At 40.2% G+C, this 13,700-nt stretch overlaps 1 protein-coding gene across 7 annotated transcripts in view; it reads left to right on the plus strand.

Moving 5' to 3' along the window:
* The first annotated feature begins 1,723 nt into the window (after window positions 1–1,723).
* Window positions 1,724–13,700, plus strand: part of BEND5 (BEN domain containing 5) — a 1,448,520-nt gene continuing 1,436,543 nt past the window's right edge. For 3 of the 7 annotated variants that reach the window (XM_049618594.1, XM_049618596.1, XM_049618595.1), the window contains exon 1: window positions 1,724–1,904. In XM_049618594.1, the coding sequence (XP_049474551.1) occupies window positions 1,871–1,904 (34 nt within the window). In that variant the 5' untranslated portion in view covers window positions 1,724–1,870. The remainder of the gene's footprint in view (window positions 1,905–13,700) is intronic. The other 4 variants (XR_007455035.1, XM_049618593.1, XM_049618590.1 and 1 more) reach the window with 4 other exon arrangements.

Below are 13,700 nucleotides of genomic sequence, written 5' to 3' on the forward strand. Positions count from 1 at the left end.
CCTAGAAGACTGCTTAGCCCTGGGCAAGCATAACCAGGAAATGTTAAAGAGTTCAAGCTGGGGTATTGAGATAACCCTCAAATAATGGAGATGGAAATTAAGAGGTAAATGACCCAGTCTCCTTGTTCTTTGGTGGTGCAATGCTGAGGCACCTTCTACATGGTTTTCAGAGGGTCTCCAGTGAGCTTAAGCCCTGTTGTCTACTAAAGCAATCAGCTCAATATCACACATTTTTCTTGGCTTTTCCGCTTTCCCCTCTTTCATTCTCTCCCCCTCACATCTGTTTCTGGAGCTTACTTCCCAAACAAATTACCAGCACCCAAATCCTGGCCTCAGACTCTGCTTTTGGGGAACCCAACTAAAGACACTACTTACCTATACAGGAGTTTCTTTAGAGATAATGTTTTGCTTTATGAGTTTTGTGCTCTAGCATAGTGGACTTCTTATAGTTTCACTGCTGTTCCCTATGCCCTGCTTTGCTCATGCTGCTCTCTCTGCTTGGCACAGTCTTCCTTACTTTGCCCGGCTGACAATTATTTATTCTTCAAGACTCACTCCTCTTTAGGATTTTCATTGTTTTACTCCTGCCACCTCCTAATTTAGAGTTATCTCTGTGATTCTGTAGCACTTCTAACACTAGTTAACCTCTACCAAAGCCATTTTTTCTCTCTTTTTGTTTCTCTGACTACATCCTTTTGTTAAGAATATGTATTGAGTGTCCACTATCTGGTGGGCTAACATCCTAGAATAAGTTGAAGTCCAGGCTGGAGGTGGTGTCTCTATGAGGTATGTAAAACCATTATCTCTTCCTTTCTCTGTGAGACTTTTGAAGAGAAGGGGTCTAGAACGGTACTTGTTAAAAAATTAAGTGTTCAATAAAACTGGTAGGATGTGCTAGAGTGAACTTAGGATTCATTTTTCATTTCACAAATATTTACTTTTACTGAGCACTTACCTTGTGTCAAGCACTATACTGTGTTATGGAGTATAGCTAGATGAAAAGACGGACCCCTGGCATCAGGGAGCTCACCCTACCCTTAAGTGAGGAAGAAAGAAGTAAATAATGCATAAAGCATTGTCAGCGTTAGCCCAGGTATACACGGCGGAGTGGGAGGACAAAGCAGCTCAGAAAAGGGTAATGTTTAGCTTGGTCTTAGAAGATAGTGGTGACTCACCACGGAGAGATGGGAAAAGGCATCCTAAGTATACTGAGAAATACAGCAGCAAAAGTCTAGGGTTAGGGGCTGGTGCGGTTGTAGAGGGGCAAGGAGCCCGACCTCTTTGGGCTCTTCGAGTTTGGTGTGAGTGGGCACAGAATTATTGATTCTCGGTGCATTTCAGTTGAAGACATAAGTTACCCAGCACCTCGACCAGGGCCAGGCACGCCAGGAGGAGGTGCGTTGGGAAATCAAGAAATCTGTGTCTCAAGTCCCAAACTGAGCTTCAAACACAGAAAAGCCAGTCCATCCACGTCTGTGGTCAGCAGGAAGAACCCCTCAGCAGCAGAAGAGCGCCATCCCAGGCGACCGGGTCCTGGCTCCCCAGAGGCGGCTGAGCATGCTCAGTTGCCAGAACGCGGTGGCTCAGTGGGAAACCGAGAAGCGCCGCGGACTCCCAGCCCCGCCGGCGCCTGGACCGGAGAGGGCTGGAGCCACGGGGGCGGGGCCTCGGACGCACGCTCCCTCCCTCCCATCCCGCCTTCCCGCCCCCCCCGCCACGCGCCGGTCGCCGGCACGCGGGCCGCCCGTTGCCCTAGCAACCGTCGTGCCGCGTCTTCCTGAGGGAGCTCTGTCAGCCCGAGGATCCGGTCGCCCGCTCCCCACTGCCCCGCGATTTTCGCGTGGGCTTAGAGGCGGAGGGACAACAAAAAATGGCGGAGCGGAGCCAGACGGCGCCTGAGGCAGGTCTGTGGGGGCGGTCGTTCTGGGGGAAGCGCTGAAGCAGCACGGCGGTCCTGGGTCTGAGGGGAGAGGGGACTTGGGCATGGCCCTACTCTTGAGGAGGCACCCCTGTGTGTTTGCGCGGTGGGGCTGTGACCTCGGGGTCAGGGGTCAAGGGAGGTGCACACCGCTCTGAATGGCGGGCAGGGACCTCGGAGTCCCGGAGGAGGCGCAGGAATGTATGCGGGAGTGTGCACACTCCTGAGTGAGCATGGGCCCAGAAGGGGCTGGGGCTCCAGGGAAGATACAGGACTCTATTCCTGAGGGGCGCGTGTGATGGGGCTGATCATGGGAGTAGGGCTGAGTCATGGACGGGGGTACATAGTCTTGTGGGAACATGGGAGGGCTCCCTAAACGGTCATGGTTTGATGGAGTCTCTTATTCTGAGGAGGCAGGTATATGGGAGAGGAGTGTTACTGTAATATCAGGCAGTGCCATGGAAAGGGGGTATACACTGAATATTTGTGTTTGGGGGAAGTACAGTGCCTTAGGGTCACCCCTGGCCATCGAGAAAGTATACAAATCCTTTCGTAGGTTCTGATAAAGACAAGAGGCTTGCGGGGGCACTCAGAGCCCCAGTCTTTCAGAACCTTACCAAAGAATGCTGGAGCCTGAGTTTGAGTATATGTGGGATCAGTGATCTTGAAGGTCATTTAGAATCACAAAGGTGTGCATGTCCATATATTTGTGGGGAGAAGATAGTCTTTAAGGTGTAGGAGACTGCTGGGAAGGGGAGACCCAGGTGTCTATCCCTGAGGGGACCCCAGTTGTGGGTTTGACTGGTCTTGGAGAGTAGTGACCTAAGTGTCTCACTCCGTCATAGGAAAGAGCAAGGGTTTTCAGTCTTGTGTGTATGGGAAGGAGTTTGCACCTGAAAGGGGCTGGGGACCGAAGAACTGAGGCTTTAAGACAAGTGATACCTGTGTGTGTAGTAAAGCAGTGGCTTTAGGGATAAGTGTGGTGGTGAGTGATGGAAGTGGTATACAAATCTTGTATATGTGTCCTGATTAGGTATTTTGGTTTCAGGAGTGACCCACTTAAATTATCCAGCCCTTGGCACTGGGGAAGGGTATGGAAGTGGTTATACTAAGATCTTGTAGTAACTGAACTGGAAGCTGAATGAAGCCATTGAGAGTGAATGGTTCAAGAGACTATTCTCTCTCAAGACCTGCATGGTTTCTCTTTGCTTCGTCCATCAAGTAGTTCCTTTATTCTTTTTACAGTTTAAGCTTCCTTGTGACTTGAACATGCTCATTCCTTTATTCATTCATCTGCTCAGCAAATATTTATTGAGTGCCAACTATATGTTAGATACCAACTTAGGCACTGGAAACTCTCTGCTTGTGATTCTCTTACCTTGTTCTTTTTTTTTTTTTCTTCCCTGCCCCCTCACACCCCCCCCCCAATTTACTAGCTTTACATATATTATATAGTCTACATATTACTTTTATTAGTTATTGCCTGTTTTCTTCCACTAGAATGTAGGCTCCATGAAGGCAAAGGTTTTGTTATGTTTAACAATCCCACATGTCTAGAGCCATACATGGTGTACAGTAGGTTATTCTTAAATATTTGTTGAATAAATAACTGAATGATCTGATAAAATCTAGTGGTTCAAGAAACTTTCTCTGAGGAATTGATATTTTTAGATGAGATACAATAAGGATTGATTAAGTGAAGAGAAGGTTATTCTTAAATATTTGTTGAATAAATAACAATGATCTGATCAAGTCTAGTGGTTCAAGAAACTTTCTCTGAGGAAGTGATATTTTTAGATGAGATACAATAAGGATTGATTAAGCAAAGAGAAGGACAAGGAGGGTCCAGGCAGAGGGAAACCATGTGCAAAGATCCTAAGGTAGCAGGAAACATAATGTATTGTGTTTAAGGAACTGAAAAAAGACAAATATGGCTGCATATAGGGCAATAGGAGGGGGAAAGAAGCTGAAACAGATCTTGCAGGTCTTGAATACTATGATATGTATTTTCACCAAATAGTAGGAAGCCACTGAGGGCTCTTAAGTAGGAGCATGACATGATTATAATCATGAAAAATATAACTGGCTACAGTATGGGAAGTACAGAAGATACAAGAATGGGTATAGGTAGACCTGTTAGAAGGTAGCAGTGGAGATGGAGAGAAGGAATTGAGAAATATTTAAGAGGTAAAATTAATAGGATTTAGTGAAAGATGGGGATGAAGGAAAAGGAGGTATCAGGTCATGCTTCTAATTTTCTAATTCATGAATCTGGATAGTTGGTGGTGCCATTATGGAGATAAGGAACACTGGAAGGGGTCTTGGCTGTGTTTGAGAGGGAAGATCATGAGTTTGGTTTTGGACATATGGAGTCGGAGTTATCTTTTATCTTTGAGCCATCCAGAGAAGTGAGAGATTGACAAGGCAGTTGAATGTGTAAGAAAAGTCGGAGCTAACATGAAAGATAATTAGTGAAGTCAAAAGTGTGGATGAAATTGCATAGAGGGGACAGTGGGGTGAGGGGAGTAGAGGCTTGGGATTAAGTGTTGAATAGCTACAATATTTCAGTGCTTTCCAAAGAGAATGAGGAGAATGGTCTCGAACAGATCAAATGCTGCCAAATGATATATAAATGAAGACTGAAAAACTAGATTTAGCAACAGATTTAGCATTGTTGATAACATTAATGAGAGAAAATTGATGAAGGTAAGAGCCAAACCATTTAAGTTCTGAATTACTATTAATGGGCTTAGTCTTTATTTCTTAATTCAGATTCCCAAGAGAGAGAAACTAATTGGAATACATCATATTTTCACCAGATCATGTCATAGATTTCAAGCCAGTGTAGGATTGATTGTTTTTGGATTAGGTGTCCAGCTATTGCTGACTGGAGTCACCTGGTTCAAAACATGTCCGTCTGATGATTTTTCATCTCAGTAGCAATAGCTAACATTTCTAGAGTGTTTATTATGTGCCAGATACTGTGCTAAGAGCTTTATATATTTTAATCTATGTCAGCATCATAACCACTTTCTAAGGTATTAACTCTACTGTTTGAAGAAATTTTGGCACAGAGAAGTTAAGCAACTTGCTCAAGATCTGCAAATAAGTGTAAGATTATAGGTGTTTGGGGCTTTTTTTTTTTTAAGTTTACTTATTTTGAGAGAGAGAGCACACATGTGGAGAAGGAACAGAGAGAGAGAGAGAGAGGGAGAGAGAGGGAGGGAGAGAGAAAGAGAGAGAGAGAGAATCCCAAGCAGGCTCCGCACCACCAGTGCGGATCCCTATGTGGGGCATGAACCCAAGAACCAGGGGACCATGCCCTGAACCAAAGTCAGATGCTTTAACCAACTGAGCCAACCAGGCACCCCTGTTTGGGGATTATTTTAACATTATACAGATTCATTATTTGGCTTTCTCTTTGTATTGCAATATTCTACATAGTGAAGCAATAATAGCCATGATGAAAATTCCTGCCCTACAAGAAATGTTATTCTAAGGTAAGCATATGTTAGCAAGGTGACATGGAAAGAACTGGAATTCAGATCTTTGTTTAAAGTCTGTTTCTGTAATCTATTAGATGAGGACCATGGACTCAAATTTTCTGATCTAAAGTTCCCTCATCATAAAATGGGGATGATATTTGCAGGATAGTTGTGAATTCTAGAGATAATATATCTGAAGTGCACAATAAATGAAATTTTCTTAGTTCCCCTGAAGCTTGAATGTAAAAAATTAAGCAAGATTTAACACACAGTGATGAATTTAAGACATTCTTTTTTTCCTTCATTTTTTTCCCATTGGTATAATTTATTTACCGTTAGAAGAAAGACAGACACCAAGTTTAGGCGAATGTGGAATTGTTATTTGTACTAAAATGACATGGAATAGGTCTCTATATGAGGTGGATTTTGAGGGATTTCTTGGAGCGAAGGGATAAGTTTTTTTCCAAGCATACAGATAGCTCTGTTAGAAGGTCAGATTTGCAAAAGGAAGTTTCTTTAAAATATTGTATTGTATGTATGTATGTGTGTATGTATGTTTATTCTTGAGAGGAGAGAGAGAGAGAGGAAAAGAACAAGCGGGGAAGGGGCAGAGAAAGAGGGGGACAGAGGATCTGAAGCAGGCTCTGTACTGATAACAGACTGCCAGATGTGGGGCTTGAACTCACAAACCATGAGACTGTGACCTGAGCTGAAGTCAGAAGCTTAACTGACTGAGCCACCCTGGTGTCCCTAAAACATTGTACTTTAAAATGAGGACAAGAATGTTTGAATTTTTCTTCTTTTCCAACAATTTGACTATTAACAATAATAAGAAAGAAACCATGTGGGAGTAATAGGCTAGATTGCACTTGCTTCAATTTCTCAGATTCTTCTTCCTTTCCAACTCTCATAAAAGAAAGCTTTGTGTGAATTACCTGGTATTATTTTTTTCCTATATTGCCAAGTGTGTTACTTTTGTGGAAGCCCATACCGACCAGAAATTTTAGAATGATGCAGTCTGTTAAAAACGGCCTGTACTTTGGGGTGCCTGGGTGACTCAGTTGGTTAAGCATATGACTCTTGGTTTTGGATCAGGTCATGATCTCATGGTTTTGTGAGTTCCAGCCCCCATCTGGCTCTGTCCTGGCAGCATGTAGCCTGCTTGGGATTCTCTCTCTCTCTCTCTCTCTCTCTCTGCCCCTCCCCTGCTCGTTCTGCCTCTCTCTCTCTCTCTCTCTCTCTCTCTCTCTTTCAGAAAAATGGCCTGTACCTTGATCAATTTGTGAAATGAATATTTTTTAAAAAAGTAATTTTATGGTACCTGAAATCATCTATAGACAGAATCTTGAAATTTTAAAAAGCCTTAGAAATGAGAATAGTGTTTTCCATCTTTTGTTAGTACTTGGGCAAAATAGTTAAGTCTGTTTGCAAATTGGGGACAGTAACACCTACTTTTCAGGTGAGACTTAGAGATAGATTTGGAAAGTGCATAATGTGTTATACCCTACCCTCAAAGAAATGGTAGGTTATTTAGTATCTGCCTCTGTGTGTGTGTGTGTGTGTGTGTGTGTGTGTGTGTGTGTGCATGCGCATGGGTGTGTGTCTTTTCCTAAAGCTTACTAGTAAAATTGTCTTTTAAAGAAGAGGAAATCTAGATCTATAGTCCCTTATTTGGAGCTTTGGATGCAAATATATTTCAGAATTCAGATATTTTTTGGATTATGGAAAAGTAATACAGCATATGTACTGTTAATTATATAACATCCCCATGGGTATGGGAGAGTACCTTGTAATCAAACACATTAATATCACATTCACACTAAATGAATAAATTATAAATAGCTTCATGTCAGTTTAGGTTAAATTTTGTTGACAAATTAGTTTTGGCACCAAATTTATGGAAAAAATTGCCATTTTTAGAGATTTATGGATTTTGAAATTGTGGAAAAGGGAATGTGGATTTACATAGTTTTATCCCTTTTTAGAAATATTTTTAAAGCTTTGAATTATTTTTTGTCACCTGTATATTTTTCTGTAACATCAGCAAGTATATAGCTTTATTAAAGATCCTAAAAGTATAGTATTGGGACGGAAAACACATTTGGTTTCCGTGATGCTTATGTGCTTGTTTCTTCTAAGAAACTGATAATGTTGGAGATCTCTTGATGTTGCATTTGGCTTTAGTTTCAGTATCATTGCGCAATGTCACTTTCAATTAGAGATACTAGAAACCTATATGCATTAAGAAGGACAGAAGGATGTCTATATTTTGCATATGTATTTTTAATAGTCACAGCTTTGTCTTTGAGTCAAAGAATAGTACGATCGTAATTGAGTTTCAGAATGTTTTTATTAATTGTTAAATTTCAGCACTGGAGTAGGTGTTAATTTTAGTATTAAGAAAAATTTTCATCCTTAGCTGGAATTGATTTTTCTGATTATAAAACATTATTCTAAGTGTGAAAGTTTGCAATAATTCATTGATGTTATTCACCATATGGGAATATGATCATTTTTACTTTTTGTATTTCACATTTATTTATTGGGACTCCTAAAAGAAATTTCTTTTTTTTTCAAACTCTAAAGAAAATAGTTTTTATTTGTCATATATATTTGAGAACTACTGATTGTGAACATTTGAGTCTCTAACCAGGCTTTCAAAATAATGTATTTGCATGTCAACTGAAGGAAAACAAAACAAGCAAACACAGAAAAACTCCTAGAATTTAATATAGGATTAAAAACCTTTATATGGGATTGGAAATTCCTAAATAAAGAACTTTCAACAATGTTATGGAAAAAAAATCTTTGAGTTTTGGTGGAAGAAATGGGAAAAAAACAATCTGCCATCATTTATAGTTTGCTGCATTTTATCAGGAGTTTTAGAAGTCACTAATTGTAGTATATTAATCTCTGTGTCATAGAGTTGTGGAAGAAATCACTGTGTTGTGGACTGTGTTATTCATTTTTAGAATTATTCTTATAAAAATATATATTTAATACCTACTGTATGTCAGGCATTGTGGCAAACTTTGGAAATTCAGTGATGTATTTATACATAGTCCCTGCCTTCAAGGAGCTCCCATAATAGTAGAAGAAGAATAGAGCTAGAAAATTAGCATCCAGGCAATGGTAGAAGTTGTACACAGAATTCTGAGGCTAGATAATAGTTCTCTGACAGCTTGGAGATGGTGGTAGGAGTAGTTTAGTAACGCTTCTTGGAGGAAGAACACATGAATTGAGTCTTGGATGACAAGAAGGAATTAGCCCAGTGAATGTTGTAGGGCAGAGGGACTGGGAGTAGAGAGGAGGAAAGGAGGGCAGAGAGAGCAACATATGCCCAGGAAAGTTATGTGGTGGGAGAATGAAACTCATTCAGAATATTGCTGGTATTGCTCATCTATTAACAGAGCTAAAGACTGTATTTCTTTTTCTTTTTTTTTTTTTTTTGCTTCTATTGGCCCTTAAACATTTCTGGCGTGATAGATACCTCTTGATATGTTATGAAAAGATAATTCTTTCTCATGAAAATGCATGCTGTGTGCAGACACATGAAAATTTGAAAATAATTTCAAGAGATAATGTCCATCCCAGAAACCCAGGTTAAGATATCTTCTATTTGTTAGTAATAGAGGATTACATTTCAGTTAGTAATAGAGGTTGCAGTTAAGAATCTGAAATCTTCAAAGTAGGAATACTTTGGTGAAAGGGGTTGATTTAATGACATCTGTGCTAGGCAAAGCAAATGCTGGTTCCTAAATTATTTGGTCATCAGTTTATCTCATATTTTTAGCTCCTTATACTTTACTTCCTCATTTTGCCTCACAGTAGACCTGAAGAAAGACTCCAAGGTTACATAGATGTATTCATGACAGAGTAAGTGATTAGTTCAGGCTTATGTGGCTAGAGAGCAGGTCTGATTCCAAAGCCAAGATTCTTTCCATTTTTGCTCTCCTATGCAGAAAAAACATGTATAAGATTAGAGCTTACAGTGAGGGAAGTGTTAGTTTTTACCTTTATATTGAATGTTAGAGGTTAGGTGACTTAACCAGGGTCCCACAACCAGCAAGAAGAGGAGCCAGAACTATAACTTAAATTTCCTGATTTCCATTCGGCAAATAAGAATATACTGCCCTAAAATGAAGAGAGATAAATAACCAGGTATTGTAGTAATGGGCTTTAAAACAAAGTTAGTTATTTCAGTAAGCCAATCTTTGGCATTTGTAGAGTACTTCCTTTGTTTTAGGCACTTTATGTATATCTTGTTTAATTCTCCCCAAATTCCTGCAAGGGGGTATAATTATCTCAGTTTTATATATGAGAAAATTGGGGTTCAGAAATACTAAGTGGTGAAGCTGAGGTTCTACAACCCATAAGTAGTAGAACTGGAACTGCAATCCAAGTCTGTCTGGCTCTGTGTCCATACTGATGGGACTACTCCACTCTGCTTCTTAGTAAGTTAAAATAACTTAAATTTTCTTTTGTTATTGAGGAAGAGGTAATGCATATCTCAATTTTCAGACAAATGTATGAAACAACAGTGCACATTTATTTCTAATTACTGTAGAAATATGGGGTTAATGAGGTTTCTCATCTTGGGCATCTCTATGTGCTCATTGAGTAAATTAGTGTTGAAGAGTAGGGACTAAAATAGCAATTAGTATATGCTTGCTACCTAGTAGGCATTCAATAAATATTTGTAGACCAAATGAGTGGAAACATTTTTTTATCCATAAATTTTAGGTTTAAATATTAGAACTTAGGCTATTGGAAGTTGAGGATGTTAACACAAATGAAGGGGAAAATGAAGAAACTTTTGACATTTTACAAACAAGATGTCCTAGTTGAATAGGGCTTAAACACAGTTGATATACTGTGGACGGAACAAGCTCATTAAAACCTCATTTGGGAAACTTCTGGGGAAGGTGACAGAGTAGGAGGATCTTAAGCTTACCTTGTCCCATTGATACAAGTAGATAACATGCACATGGGTGTAAATAACCCAGAAAACAACCTGAAGTCTGACAGAACAGACTCCTTGGAGCTAAGTGTAGAGAAGAGGCCATATCAAAGAAGATAGGAAAGGCAGAGACGTGATTGGGAGCTAAATGGATCTACAGGAGGAAAGAAGGGAAGGATGCTACAGGTGCAGAGAGGAGAAAGAAACAGATTCTCATATCATATTCCTGGGGTGGAGAACCTACATGAGGAAGATGAATCCCCATAACATTTGGCTTTGAAAACCAGAGAGGCCGAATTCATGAGTTCTTACAATCAGTGGGGCTTAACACCTTGAACTTTAAACATCAGTGGGCTCAGCTTTGAGAGAGCCAGGAGAGCTAGAGGAAACTGAATCCCTGCCCTTAAAATATATAAAAATAAACAGCTCCTTACAGATATAGCATAGAAGCAGCATTTTGAAAAAAATGCCTAGGGTATATAGGAGAGAGATTTGTTTAATAATCTCAGAGTGTGTGCTGAGGGGGCAGGGATTCCTGGGAGACTTCTCCAGGAACAAAGGAGCTGGTGGGTGCCATTTCTATCTCTGTCTCCCAGACTAGACACAGGGACCCTTCAGGAACCAGCATGGCACCATCACTCACTACCTAACTTGCTAATGGCATGCCCTGCCTGAGTTCTCCTGTGGTCACGCCTCCTCAAGGCAGGCCTTGGTTTCAGGTCTTCTCCCATAGAAGACCCGTGCAAACAGTGCAAACACCATGTATACCACCACTTCCAACCTTGCCTTGGTCCCTGGTAGCTGGAGGTCCCCTCTCACAGTGGACTGTGGTACAGACCTTGCTAGCACAGGGTGCCCCACTGTTGTGTTCTCCTGCAGGCCTGCTCCCTCCAATACACTCTTGGCTGAAGCCCATCTAGAATGGTGCCACAAGCCTGGCAGTGTGCAAGAGCCTTGACAGTGACTCTTTCCCTGGGGAGAGGAGAAGATAACCACACACACCAATCTGACTGTGGCCCCGGCAGTGGGCTGGGGACAGATGTTTGGTCTTCTACCCATCAATGAAAGGTCCTCAGGGGACAACACAGGGAAAGTGACCTATAGTTTGGTTCTATTGCATCTCTGGCAAATGCCTGGTCTGATTCAACTCAAGCCTAAGATGGCCCCAGATTGGCTCACTAACACAAGGACCAAACACTGCCTACAAAAGTCAAAGAAAGCCATGCAAATGACTGGACTGAAGGCAAATGCAGCTCAGCCACAATAGCCGGGCACATGCAGTAGACATAGGAGACAACCTTGAGCACCAGATTCTAGTGAACAGGGGATATTGGATTTCAGGGCACTGTAATGCCTTTCATAAGGCCAGTACTTTCAAGAACAGGAGACATAACTTAACTTTTCTAACACATAGAAACAGACATAGAGAGTTAGACAAAATGAAGAGACAGAACAATGTGTCCTAAATGAAAGAATAGGACAAAATCACAGCAAGAGACGTAAACGAAATGGAGATAAGTAATATGCCTGATATAGAATTTAAACTAATGGTCATAAAGATACTACTGGATTTGAGAAGAGTGGAGGAGTTAAGTGAGACCCTTAACAAAGAGATAGAAAACATAGAAAAAAACCAATTAGAGATGCAGGGCTCAATAACCGAAATTAACAGTAACACTAAAAGGAGTAAATAGTAGACTAGAGAAGGCAGAAGAATGGGTCAGCAACCTGGATGACAGGGTTTTGGAAAGCAGCAGTCAAGCTCAACAAGAGAGAGAAAAAAATAACAAAAATGAAAATAGACTCCAGAAACTCAGTAACACCATCAAGCGTAATTAATACGTGCATTATAGGGATTCCAAAAAGAAGAGAGAAATGGGGCAGAACATTTATTTGAAGAAATAATAACTGAAAAAGTCCCAAATCTGGGTAAGGAAACAGAAATTCAGATCCAGGAGGCACAGAGGGCTACCAACAAAATCAGCCCAAGGATGTCCATGTTGAGACATATAGTAATTAAAACAGGAAAAAGTATTGATAAATAGAGAATTTTAAAAGCATTAAGAGAAAAGAAAAGTGTTACATACAAGAAAATCCCATAAGGCTATCAGCTGATTTTTTGGCAGAAACTTTGCAGGCCAGGAGGGAGTGGCATGACATTGCAAGCGCTAAAAGAAAAAACCTGTAACCAAGAATACTCTCTCCATCAAGATTATAATTCTGAATAGGAGAGATAAAGAGTTTCCTAGACAAACAAAACTTAAAAGAAATTAATCACCACTAAACCATCTCTACAAAAAAAGTTAAAGAGGACTCTTTGAGTGGAAAGGAAAGAAAGACCAGGGGTAAGCAAAGGAAAGGAATGGAAAGTAGGAGTAAGAAAAGTAGGAAGCTCAAAGGCAGTAAAAATAAGTTTAGCTATAAAAATCAGTCAAGGGATTCACAAAATAAAAAGATGTAAAGTATCTGACACCATATACCTAAAACATGAGGGGGGAAAGGAGTAAAGAATGTGTTCAAATGTAAGCGACTATCAACTTAATGTAGATTGCTATATGCAGAAGATGTCATATGCAAATATAATGGTAACCACAAATCAAAGTCCAGTAATAGATATGCAAAGCATGAAGAGAAAGGAATCCAAGTGTATCACTAAAGAAAACCACCAAACTGTAGGATGAAAGAACAAGAGAACAAAGAAACAGAGAACTACAAACACAAATGCAGAACAAATAACAAAGTGGTAATAAGTTACATACCTATCTATAATTCCTTTGAATGTAAATGGACTAAATGCTCCAGTCAAAAGCCATAGGGTGATGAAATGGAGAAAAAAGCAAGACCCATCATGTGTTGCCCATAAGAGACTCACTTTAGATCTAAAGACACATGTAGATTGAAAGTGAAGGAATGGAGAAGCATTTATCATACAAATGGAAGTGAAAACAAAGCTGAGGTAGCAATACTTATATCAGAGCGAAGACTGTAACGAGACAAAGAAGGACACTACATAATCATAAAGGGAACAATCTAAGAAGAAGATAGAACAATTGTAAATACATATGCACCCATTATGGAAGCACACAAATGCATAAGACAGCTAATAACAAACATAAAAGAAGTAATAAATAGTGATACAATAATAGTAGGGACTTTCATACACCACTTATATCAATGGATAGATCATCCAAACAGAATCAAAAAGGAAACAGTGGCTTTGAATGACACATTGGACCAGATGGATCTAACAGATATATTCAGAACATGCCATCCAAAAACAGCAGATACACATTCTTTTCATGTGCACACGGAACATTCTCCAAAATAGATCACATAT

Source organism: Panthera uncia (genome assembly GCF_023721935.1).
Source record: "Panthera uncia isolate 11264 chromosome C1 unlocalized genomic scaffold, Puncia_PCG_1.0 HiC_scaffold_4, whole genome shotgun sequence".
Lineage (NCBI taxonomy): Eukaryota > Metazoa > Chordata > Mammalia > Carnivora > Felidae > Panthera > Panthera uncia.